General features: G+C 46.3%; 1 protein-coding gene across 1 annotated transcript in view; it reads left to right on the top strand.

The window, feature by feature from the left end:
• Positions 1-2,638: 2,638 nt before the first annotated feature.
• Positions 2,639-12,305, top strand: part of CHRNA6 (cholinergic receptor nicotinic alpha 6 subunit) — a 28,144-nt gene continuing 18,477 nt past the window's right edge. The window contains exon 1 of the mRNA XM_090037256.1: positions 2,639-2,826. Within this exon, the coding sequence (XP_089893382.1) occupies positions 2,748-2,826 (79 nt within the window). The 5' untranslated portion in view covers positions 2,639-2,747. The remainder of the gene's footprint in view (positions 2,827-12,305) is intronic.

Below are 12,305 nucleotides of genomic sequence, written 5' to 3'. Positions count from 1 at the left end.
TTCACTGATCCCCCATTATACCCTATAACGGGATCTCTGAAGTGGCTCCAAAGCTTTTCCCAAGCACTTTGGAAGATCCGAACCACTTTGGAAAGCCTAACAAAGCCAGTGCTTTGATCCAGATATACTGCTTTGGACACCGAAGCGTCCAAAGCTTCTCTGGATCCGAAACACAGTCCAAAGCCTTGCACAGCCCTACTGCCTAAATGGACAAGTACGAAGTGGAGTTGGAAAATAACCTAGTACCCTTGGCAGCAACCTGAAAGGGTTGGGCTCTGCATCTCTCTGAATTTCCAACAAAAATATTCTAATTATCAGGCCACAAGCTAGACTTTACCAACTTGCTTCTTAAAGCTTGCTACTGCACCTTTTGTTTACGGGTCATTGGCTAAAACAGACAGCAGTTTCTTCCCATAGCAAAGGGCCAGCCTAGAACCTAGAGTCCTCCACCACGCAGAACAGGTATCATCTCACTGAGCCGTATACCCTCTAGCTTTAACTCTTCCTTCCTGGCCCCAAAGATCTCCCTCTCTTAGCTGCTGAGGGGGCCAGCTGCAAAAGGAGGCCTGACTTATACATGGCCTGATGGTTAGATCACTGTGTTACAAAAGCAGAGAGAGCCACAAGCCTCGCTCCCGGTGAGTGGACTCTGGAAACCAGGTCTCCCACCTCTGGGCAACCACCCTAATTACTAAGGTTGTTCAACTTCTACGCTGCTGTAACACACCCTGTGGGCTGCACCAGTAATGCCTTGCGCTACCCCCCAGCCTTGTGGACTGTACTGTGATCGTCTCTCACTTTGACCAATTTGTCTGGCCTTGACTACAGCACCATAGCCACTCAAAAAGCACTTTCCCAACTTCCCACTGTGCCATTGCCATCCCCCTTCTGTCTCCCTGTCACGTCTGCACTGGACATAAGCTGCTTCTCCTAATTTTTACACCTGTACAATAAGTTGCACTGCACCTAGAAGATCTGTTCATTGATCACGCTACCAGCCCCTGCCTTCGATTTTTTGTAGTTTTGGATAATGGCTTGTTTTAAATATCAAAATGTTTTATTTTGGATCGATTCAATGTTGAATTGTGTCTCCTGTGCTGCCACTGTACTTTCTTTATGAGAGTTGTAGTTCAGAAACCTTATTCCCCCTCATTAGCCTATGTACTTGGTTCTCAATAAGACTACGTATCCCATGATGCACTACAGCCACGGGACTCCCATGGTGTACCATGGCATGAGGTAGAGTGAAAACTAGCTTGCACCATGGGAGATACAAACCTGCTAGGGGGCCTCCCATGAGGAAGAATAGGGGCATGAGGCATGGATATGTGCTTTGCATAAACAGGGGCCTACCAAAATGGCAATTCGTGATTTTTTGTGGAAACTGTGATTTCAGATGGGCTGTGCAAGAAAGAATGGGCTCCACACTTTTGGCAGGTTCTCTGGAAAAAAAAATATATATGTATCCCCCCCAAAAAAGGTCCTCATTGCCACTGTGGCCTGGCTGCGCAGCCCGCTGAGGAAGTGTAAAGCCACGGTGGTGTGCTGGCACAGCAAAATGGCTGCTGCCTCCACCCCTTGCCGCTGATGAGCATTCTGTCAAATGGCACCACCCCTCTCCATTGATTGGTGTCAAGGGGCAGGGCTGCATGATGGACAGCCCTTTCAACCAATCAGTGACAAGGGGTGGGGCTGTATGATGGACAGCCCTTGCAGCCAGTCAGCAGTGAGGACGGGGCCACTGGGGCCCCTCAGCTAATCAAAGGTGCAGGAACGGCTACCGTGCTCAGCCCGTGAGAATGACTGCTAGCCCCAGGATCTGGACACAAAATCGGCTGGTTGTCACCTCAAATTCAATAGACCCCTACCCATAAGACAGAGGCAGCTCCCATAGACCCAGACTAATGTCAGACTGACCCAACATAGACCTGTTTGATTTGGGAGACTGGATACAAGAAGAATAGATGGTTTTCCTGACTGAAAACTAAAAAAAAAAAAAAAAAATTGGTAAAGTTGAAATTTGCAACAACAAAAAATAATCTATTTTGAAGAAACTATATCTTCAGTTGGAAAAAATGTTGAAGGAAAATTTGTGCCCAGCTTTAGTCACCAATTTTGTATCATATCATATTATATGTCACATCACTAAAAGCTGACAAACACAGCCTGCAGTGAGGTGTGTGTATTTTACTGTTGAGATTGAGGTTTCTAATCTCGATAACACGCATTTTGCCTTCTGCAGAAATGTTCCTTCACTACAGAAGTGGAGTTATTTCCTTTGCACGTTTTGCTAGACTTACAAACCACACCCCAGAACAAAGTGAGCTGTTCCTTTGTGGGCAAATCTTGTACAGTCAGGGGCTGGGCTGGGCTGGGCTCCTAACTGCTGATGGTTATCCACACTCTCTGACAGGCAAAGCTGCCCTGCTGTTCTGACAATCCTCTCTCACTCACTTTCTCTCGATTGCTCTGTCTTGCTGTCTCTATTTCATGCACACACACACATCACCTGGAAAGTATGCAGGGCAGCTGGAAATGTGCTAAGTCACCTGACACTTTTCATTTGGTTCTCTTCTGTGACTGTGGGAGCAACAGTGAACCTTTGTTAAGAGTCATCTAGCTGTGGATATTGCCTTGCCTCACTGAACCCATTCTTGATCTGGTTGTCTGATGCATCTTCTTACCTTCTGTTCCTTTGCTTTTCCAAATCCCTCTTTTCAAAAGGGCACTTTAGTTCTATTTTGACAATGCTTTCTAAGAAGTGTCTGGGATTTCTTTATTCTGGTCTCTATCTGTGGGCATACATCTTCCTGTTATTGATTAAAGGTAGGTTTCCTTTTATCCTGTCTAAGAGATTGTTTAACCACTTCTTGCCTCTAATTTCTTGGATACAACTTGACTCAAAGTTTTTAACTATTCTTTTTTAATTAAAAATAGCCTTCATGTGTAAAAGCCTTAATACAATAAGCATGTTATTGTTACTGAACTGAATGTAAGGAAAGCTAAAACTATGCTAGTTTTATCTTATATATTCTTCACATTGGTCTGATGATGGAGCAAGGAAATGTCTCTAGTGTCTGGTGAAAAATAAGCACTATAGTTAGTATCACACCAGTGTTGAAAATAGAAGGGTCAGGGATGTAGTGGTCGGTGCAGGTTTTGCACTAAAAATTTTTAAAGTAAGATATTGCTCACTGATTTTTTTTTTTTTTGCTTCAGTTATGTCATACTGTGTTTAAAAAGCATTTAAGCAGTGTTGCAGCACAAGTGTCCTGGAGTTTCAAAGGGACTTACGATACTAAATTACACGCAAAAATTCCTGATTTCCCTTGGGGGTTTCTCTCTACCACATCAGTAGTGAGTCTCATGGGGACTGAATACATTTCACCCCTAAGTCCACTGATGTGTACCAGACCCAGAAGCTTGCCCATGCACCTGCTTTGAACTCTTCTCCAACACCTACTTTCAGATCCAGCAGAGACCAAGGGCTCAAGTGTGGGCACTGGTGACAAGTCCAGAGCAGCTTCATGGGTAAGGGTCCAGATCTGGAGCATGCCAGTTGACTCGGGTAGGTGGGACATGGTGAGAATACTGAGCATGCTCAGTATTCTTCTCCCCAAGAACTACTGCTGTGGATGTGCAATAGATAAGCCCATAGGCATCTCCACTTAGGGCTCCAACAGCTAAAAGTGAGGCACCTTGCCCTGGGTTGGTGATTCAAAAGGAACATGCTTCCCATATAGTTGATGAGGAGAACTGGTTCCACCAGAGGACAATCCTAAGGATCAGAAGCCAAGTGGGAAGCTGCTTAGAACCAGCCAAAAGCAATCATTAAGTACAGGAAGGTGTCTGAATCCCACAGCCCCTCTGTACCTAACTGCTGGCTGCTAAGATGCCTCCATCCACTGGGATCCAGTGAACCAAATCCTCTTCTGAAAGCAGGTGTCTACCTGCTGCTACACAATTTTTGCCCTGCATGTTACTGGTTAGAGATTCACGCAAAAAGTGGAGGACCTGAGTTTCAGGCCTTCCTCAGCCTGAAGAGGATTTAAACCCACACCGCCTATTTTCTAAAAGGCTACCCAAGCCATCAGGCTGTAACATAGTTGGGGGAAGCCTCCTGTCCCTCTTCTTGGGCCACTGTGCAGCCAAAAATTAAAAAATCATGGGCTTAGAGAGAGAGAACAAATGAGATCCTAACTCTGTAGTTTACAATGGCCCATGATTCATTTGGAAGAGATCCCTGTGTCAAGGACTAGGTATGAATTTTTGCACTAGATAAGAAAAGAAAAGTAATCCTGGGAGCACAGACCAGCCCTTGGGACTCCCCCTGGTCTCTCTCTCTGTTACTGTCTTGCATTCCTTTCTCCCAATGGCCCAATTGCATATGCTTTTATGTATCCTGTTCTATATAGTCTGATCATTGGAGTCCTCTGTCAGATGGTAAATTACGTGAATTTCAACCTGCTTAGGTTGGTGGTTGTGGTGGTGAGGATATAGACCCCAGGTTTCTCACTTCCTGGATGGGTGCTGTAACCAATAGGCACTGGCCACACTCACCAGATCATTGTAAGGCTGTCTGGGCCATAGGATCATGCTAAGTCAGAGGGTTATTGGACTGGAAACCAAGGTCAAAATCAGGTATCGGTCCAATCCAGAATATCAAGCCAAGAATCAAGATGAGGTTGTGACCAGGGCAAGCAGTTGATTCAGACTGGGAGGTCCAAGACAGAAACAGGCGGGAGGGTCTAGAGCTAGAGGTCACACGTGGAGTCAGGTTTAGTTCCAAGCAGGCCAGTGGCACAGTACGCAGGGCTTATGAATGGTAACCTGGTTTAGGGCCAGTAATCAACACAGAGTCAGAGACTTTCATCCTTCTTCTTGACAAAGAGGACAGGGGCTCCAGAAAGTAAGGCGGATCTTTATATGAACCCCCAGGCCAGGTTATGGAGGGTAGAAAGTTCAGGTTCTGACAAGACATAATTACACCCTGATGAGATCTTTGGTCCCAATTACAGGCCAATTGGGCAGTCATAGTTTTGGTATTGGGGGAGAATTTCCTATTTATCTTCTCAAATACATTAATGAATGTTTTATATTTCTGGGAAAGACTGAGTTTGGCTTCTGGAAGCAGCATCCACTGGAGGCAAGCATAGTTGGGACCCCAGCTTGAATCCTGGGGTGTGCTGCCACCCTAGGCTTCCAGAAGTACTGGTGACAGGGGCTGGATTTTTGGCAGATCTAGGCTTTCCACCTAACCATGTGGTCATGGTATGTGAGCCAGGGGAGCCCCAAGATGAAGAGGTAGTATAGGGCGTGGGTCATCCCAAAACACAGCATCTCCCAGTACCTAAAGAAGTTCATTTTCTAGAGTGGTAGTTTCCCTCTCCATGGGTCCAGATGTCAGAGAGGAGCCACCTATGGTTTCAGTTGTCTCAGGCTTGGCCTTTTGCCTCAGCTGCCCCAGGATCTGGGTTGTGGATGGATAACAGTAGCTGAGGGCTTTGTATGTTGCATTAGTGAGAGGAGCTTGAGGTGGCTCATTCCTCTGATTCCATCTCTTAGGACAACTGGTGAGCCCCAGGGCCCCACAATAAAGGCACAGCTCCAGCTGTTGGTGTCACTCTTGTTCTTCAGGTATAAGGAGTGGCTCTCAACCAATTGCCTTGGCTCAAGGGTACTTGCAGTAGGAAAGGGCCCAGAGAAAGTCATGGAGACCTTCTTCTCCTCCTTCTACTCCTGGAGATGGGTGTCAGTCCCGATTACCAAGTCTACAAATGCATGAAACCCTGGGGGCAGTTCCATTTGAGCAAGCTCATCCTTTATCTCCTGCTGCAGCCCCCACTGGAATGGATAGGGCTTCATTCTAATAAGATAGAAAACTGCCTGAGAAATGCTTCCTAGTCCTGTAGAACAGAACTATTGTGCTCCAGCAGCAGTGCAGCCCAGTTCAGGGCATCTCCCATTAGGAGGATGGTAACCAAGCTCACCTTCATTGGGTCCCAAGTAGGCTCCAGCTTGAGCTAAGAAGTCGAGGCAGAATTGCATGAGGAACCCCCTGAAGCACTGCCGGTTGCCACTGTATCTCTCAGATAGGGGGAAGGATGTGCAAGTTTCCCTGGAAAGGGCCAGTAACACAGCAGCTCACTACAGAGTTGGCAGATCTTGTCACAGCAGTGCTGGCTGACCTCCTGCTGGTATGCAGACTGTGATTGAAGGGACCGGTTCTCTGTCAGCAACTGCTGCACCCAGGCCTCCAGTACATGATAGGCAGAGGCCAGCTGATCTAATCTGGCCTGCAGTTCTCCCCAAGTGGCAGTCATTGAGGCAGGCAGGTCCAGAGACCCTGGCAAGGAAAGAGACTCCATGCCATTCCCCCTTTCACTGAATGCAGTCCAGGCAATTTATTGCACCAGGTCATGGGGTGGCCAGCTCTGGGAGTCACTCAGGGCCTGAGGGAACAACCAGGAACAGAAGGACATGAGTGTTGGGGATCTGGGAGCCAGGGGGTCCATTCAAGAATCCAAGTCGCAGACCCAGAGGGTTGGGAAAAGCATGTAGTCTGAGGGGTAGCCAAGGGATCAAGAAGAGCCAGTAGAGGCACAAGCCATGAGAAACAGCAAAACAGCCTAGGTTCAGGTTAAACCCTGTTGCCTAAACACTTCTTCTGGGTCGAAGGTTTATATGGGAAGGGGGGAAAGGGTCGGCTGACCCTGGCCAGTCACACCAGTGGCAGGGAGTGGGCAGGTGGCTAAGCCTCCAACCACCTGTCTAGTGTGCATACCTAGTCATGGAGGTGGCAGACCAGGATTAATTGCTATACTAGTTGGGCTGAGGCCCTGGGTTTGAGACCTCAGTCTGACTGCCTAATTACTTTTAGTTGGGGCCTGACATCACATCTGCCTTGGCTCATTACAGTAGTGAATTTAGGAAGAGTTAAGGAGCTTTTCCCCTTCCACTCTGGATCACAATAGAAGTTAGGTGACCATCTGCCCTGACTGGGTCATAGGTGCAGAAGCCTGAGCTTAGACACACATAGATCATTTCAAGCCAAAATTTAGTTACGTAAAAGGTTTTGTGTAAACTGGTGTGCAAATATTCTCAGTGGCCTATACTGAGTTAAGTGCTTGTATTCTGCTAAGTCCTGTTAGGCCACCTAGTTCAGCAACCTGGATCTGATCCTTAAGCATTTTTTAAATCTCCCCTTAAGGGCTTTATTACACATTACACTTTAAGCTTCTCAAATGTTGATCAGTGTTAATGTTAGCTCTAGTTTTGAGCAGTCACACAATTCAAGCTAAAAACCTTCTCTGACTGTCCCTGATCTGCACAGCTGTGACTTGCCACCAAAGAGTTGGCAGGCACAGGGGCCTGACTAGGAGCTACAGCTGTGAGTTGCAGTTAGACAGCTGGTGAGCCAGGATAGGTTTTTATCCCTGCTCTAGGTGGGGGTGGGTTGAAGAGATGGGTTGATGGGGTGGGAGTGTGAGGATGGAAGGGGGAGAGTTTAACGATGGGGACTGGGTAGTGAAATGGGAAGTGGAGAGGCAATAGATGAGAATGGCAACTAAGGGCTGAGTAGTGAAATGAAGGAGGTCAGCCATTGAAGGATAAAATAAAAAGATGTAAAAAAAAAAGAATGTAAAAGAAATAAAGATTAACTAAATTAAAGGAATATGTTGTAGTAAATTGGGATTGGGATTGGGTAGTCCCAGCTCATAGAAACACTACCTTGGTCCCGGGTAGAAGTCCCAGCTCATGGAGACCCCAATCTGGCCCCCTACCTAGCTCCTTCTTCCCCCTTAGTTCTCCCTCCTGGACCACTCTGTGCTCCTGCAAACTGCCTGGCAAGTCACATCCCTAGAGACGGAAGGGGAAGTTGGCTTGGTGCCAGTAGCACCCCCTGGGCAGTAGAGTTCGGAGGTTTGAAAGTTTGTCCACACAGAACAAGAGGGTGGGGGGAGGGGACACGGCATCCTGAGATGCTGGAGGACTAAAAATATAGGTGGCTTATCTCTGGGAAGTGGCCACATATTCAGGGAAGACGAGCTGGGTCGCACAGATCAGAAATAAATCTGCCCTGGAGTAGCATAACTTAAAGACTCCTGAAGGGTGCTTAAAACTAGTTTACACATCTTACTGTATAGACAATCCAGGGGTTAAGAGGTCCCTGAGCTGCCTAAAATTAATATAGAACAAGGCCCTTAACAATTACCAGGAGTCTATATTTGTGAAACACTACCCTGGAGTTCCTCTGTATCAATAGCCTCTTGCTGTGGCATAACTCAAAGGAGAAGATGTTACCTTGTTTTATAACTGAACCAAATTTTAAAAAGGAATGAAAACATGAACACTGAGAAAACCCCAAATGCTTGCCTGGGTCAAAAAATTACTTCAGTTTACAGATGCGGGTCATCAGCCATTGAAAACCCATTAGGTATATTTGTCTGGAATATTTCAAGCAAATTGTCATGTTCTTGGGCCCATTCCACTCTCTGCTCCTCTTTAAATCACAGACTCCTTGCCTGGTGAGTGTGGGTTTTTCCTCTTCATCTGCAGCAAATGTCATTGTGTTGGGAAATATGGGCTTAGCCCAAGAGTCTTTGTGCAGACTCTCTCTGCCCCACAGACAGTACACAGAGAGCTTAGCTCCCTGATACAGTGGGATGGGTGATGAAAAGGAGAGCTATGTGCATTCATTTTGTCCTGGCCACAATAAAGAACAGGCAAACATCAAGGACATTGAACAAAATATTAAGAACGCTAATTTCTTCTACCGCCCCCCCCCAAAAAAAAATTTCTAATTGCCAATATTTTAAATACTTACACTGTCTGCAAAATGGACACCACTGCTTTAAATCAAGGTTGAGCATCTTTCTAAAACTGCTCAGTCACAGCCCATTGGGCGGGATGGCAGAAACTCAGGGTGAAATTCTAGTCTGAGCTGTACCAAGGGTTAGACTAGAGGATCATGAATATCCCTTCCATCCCGAAAAATCTCCGTAATCTGGGGGGTGGATAGCAGGTAGTCACTGAAATAAATATGTTAGAATCTGAACAGTGGCGTGCCCCCCAACCAGTTGCTTTAGTATACCCACATGGGTAAAATTTGTCTTTGTTTAGACAATTTACATCTCTGGCTACAAAATATAGCCTTGTCAGTTTGGATTTGCTCAATGTGAAGAGCAAATCCTAAAACTTTTTGTTATGAAACATGCCATATTGGAGTGTTAGAGTAATCACTTGAAATATCCATTCACCCAAGCAGGATACTTTCCCATGCAAGTGCCTGAATACCTGCAGGATCTAAACTTTCACTTTAAAACAAAAATAAAATGGTCTGTAGCCCTAAGACTTGCCAAGATCATTCTGAGAATGTGAATTGAGCATAACTGATTCAGATCTGCTTTCCTGAGCCATGCCTCTAGTGCCTCTGCTGCAACTCAGAGCTTTTCCAGGCTGCAGCCGAGTGAGCAATTGATAAAATCTTGGCAATTCTGGCTGCTGCTGTTGAGATGCCTGTGGACAGCTGGGAAATTGACTAAAATTATTTTTGCTCCTCTCTGCAAGTGTTTGTGAAAGCTCTAAGTAGCTTTATATAGAAATATGTATTATATACATAAAGTAGCACTAGCGACTTTAACTGCATATTAGCAGTGTATGGGAGATGGAGGAAACAATGGAGGAGGAAGGCTGGACAAAGAATTTTTGATGTATGAATTTTGCATCTTAAAAGGCAGTTTCATTCAGATTAAAACATTTCTGGGGAATCAGTTGGTTTTCAAAATGTTATTACCAAATCATGAAGATTTGTTTAGACCTTTTCATTCTGTTCCCATTATGCTGGAATGTTTGATAATGTCAAAACATTTAAATTTTATCATCTTGATTCATTTTAATATTGCATGAAGGGGAGGCACAGTATATTTGATATTTTAGACCATATTGTTCATCGTTTGGTTTTGTCCCTTTGCTCAGGGTCAGAACAATGAACATATCTGGAGTCAGGAAGGAATTTTACCCCATAAACAGATTGGTGCAGACTATGGGGTTTTTTGCCTTCCTCTGTAGTTCTGGGGCATGGCCCTCTTCCTTGGATCTCTCAAGGGTATTTTAACAACCTTTGCAGCAGCAGGACTTTGGCCTCCCTGGTTCCCCTGCTTTACTTGCGGCAGATTAGGGTATTACGTTTTGTGGTTGTGTCGGGGTTGACTGTGTAGTTTTGCTAATATATTAGAAAATGGATTTGTATAACATAGTTTGGATAGAAATGATCCTGTCTCAGGTAGGGGGCTGGACTAGATGATCTCTGGAGAGCCCTTCTGTTGGCTTAGAAACAGTATTTAAAGGCCTGTTTTTTTGGAATTGGCTTATAGGTATAGATATATGCATTATAAGGGTTCAAAATGTGCAGCAGGGGTTAACTGATTAATAAGACTATGGGCTTCACACAGAGTTCCATATGGCCCTGAAAGCAGACGGGCTGTCTAGCTCAACAAGGCCAATGGATGGACACAGCCTGAGAATTGAGGGGGGCATGCCATAACACGAGATCACAACCTTCAAGGCAGACAGGTTGTCTAACACAACAAGGACACATAGCCTGGGAACCAAAGAACTATGTACCATACTGTCCCATAACACAAGATATGTGACACCAGCAACAAGGCCCCAGAGCAGCAGGGGGGCTGAGTCCCGGTTTTGGGGGAACAGACTAAATTAGGAGAAGGTGCAGAAGGCTACGTGGACATGTGACCACAGAGAGACAACCAACCCAAGATAGCCATGGATGAAGATTCATCAGGAGTCATCAAGGGGGAAGGAGAATACAAAAGCAGAGACTTGAGATTAACAAAGGGTCCCTCCCTTTGTCCCGTCCTTCCCTGTCCCTCCTTCTCTTCCTTAAGAGGGGTTCCCATCCCCATCCCTGTCCCCTGGGAAGGGTCTCTGAGGCCACCATAGACTGAGGGTATACCAGCAGCCTGTCTCATGCATCCCACTGGAGGGGGGCTGTGGGCCTTGGCATCCCACCTCTAAACTGCTAAGACCTAAGAGAGAGAGCCTCAGAGTGGAGCCTGCATCCTGACCAGATATACCTTGACTCTGATGACAGCCCTAGAATTGGTAGATATAGCATTGTTAGATTGCTTGTATTGTTGCTTTTTTGTTATGGCTCTGTATCAATAAATTCACCTATTATCAACTGGCAGGTGTTGTGGTCAGTCTGAGGGTTGTGCCCTCCCAAAACAAAGGAATAGGGGCTGGATTCCTAAAATCCAGTGTCAACACCTTCCATCCCTACTTCTCTACAACACTATTATTGAAACCAAATGTTAGATAGCCCTAAACCATTTTATGGGAATGGGATTTTCAATCTATGGGAAATTTTGTAATTTGGGGTTTTCTTTCTGATTCAGCATGACAAAAGTCAAGATGTCAGAATTTCCTGCAGAAGAGAAATTACCTTGCTTGACAAACTGAAGTTTAAAAAAAAGAATAATAGTTCCAAGCATCAATAGAGGCATAGATTTTGGTGCCAGAAGATATCATTATGGTGACTGAATCTAACTTCCTGCAAAGAGAAGCCACAGAATTTCATTCAGTATTTCACACATCAAGCCCACAACTTCTACCTGAGTTATTGCATGTTGTCGCAGGCACTGAAGTGCCTGCTCCTAAAAAAATGACAGGTGTGGGTTGCCGGGGCAACTGCAAAGGGTCAGCTGACCAGATGGGGGCAGGGCCTGGCCTATATAAACAGCTTAGGCTGAGACCAAGGGTGTGGTTCCCCTCTGGCAGTTGTGGAAGATGGAGCTCTTTGGGAGCAGGTTGAGTTGAGGAGCCCAAGGGCCTGAGCACCTTAAGCAAGGATACCAGGCAGAGGAGCCCCGGTAGGGATTTGGGGGAAGATAAAGAGCATGATGGTGTAGGGTTTATGTTTGGCCAGGAGGTCTGAGTTTGAGTTGGGGCCGGACGGCCGATGGTTTTGTTTGTTGCGTAACACTGGAGGACTGGGTGAGGCTGTAGGGGTTGGAGGAGGCCTCATGGAAGCTCCCCAGTAGCGTGGGGGTTCCTGGCGCCAGAGAGGGTGCCGCGTTTTGGGGTTTGTATAGACCCCTGCCCCAGTGGGGCAGTGTCGTGCAGGGCGAGGAGCCCAGTGTGGGTGAGTGACCCGAGAAGGCGGGTTTGGGGGCCAGGCACGGCTACGGCCACCTGAGCCCCAATCGTGGGAGTCGCGAGCAAGGCTCCAGTGCAGGCGTGGGCACGAGTAGAGCCCCAGGGAGGGCGAAAGCATCGCGGCGAGC

This window comes from Crocodylus siamensis, chromosome 3, assembly GCF_052110815.1.
Source record: "Crocodylus siamensis isolate JL-2025a chromosome 3, ASM5211081v1, whole genome shotgun sequence".
NCBI lineage: Eukaryota > Metazoa > Chordata > Crocodylia > Crocodylidae > Crocodylus > Crocodylus siamensis.
Note: the sequence above shows the minus strand (reverse complement) of the source record. Positions and strands in the feature narration are given on the sequence as shown.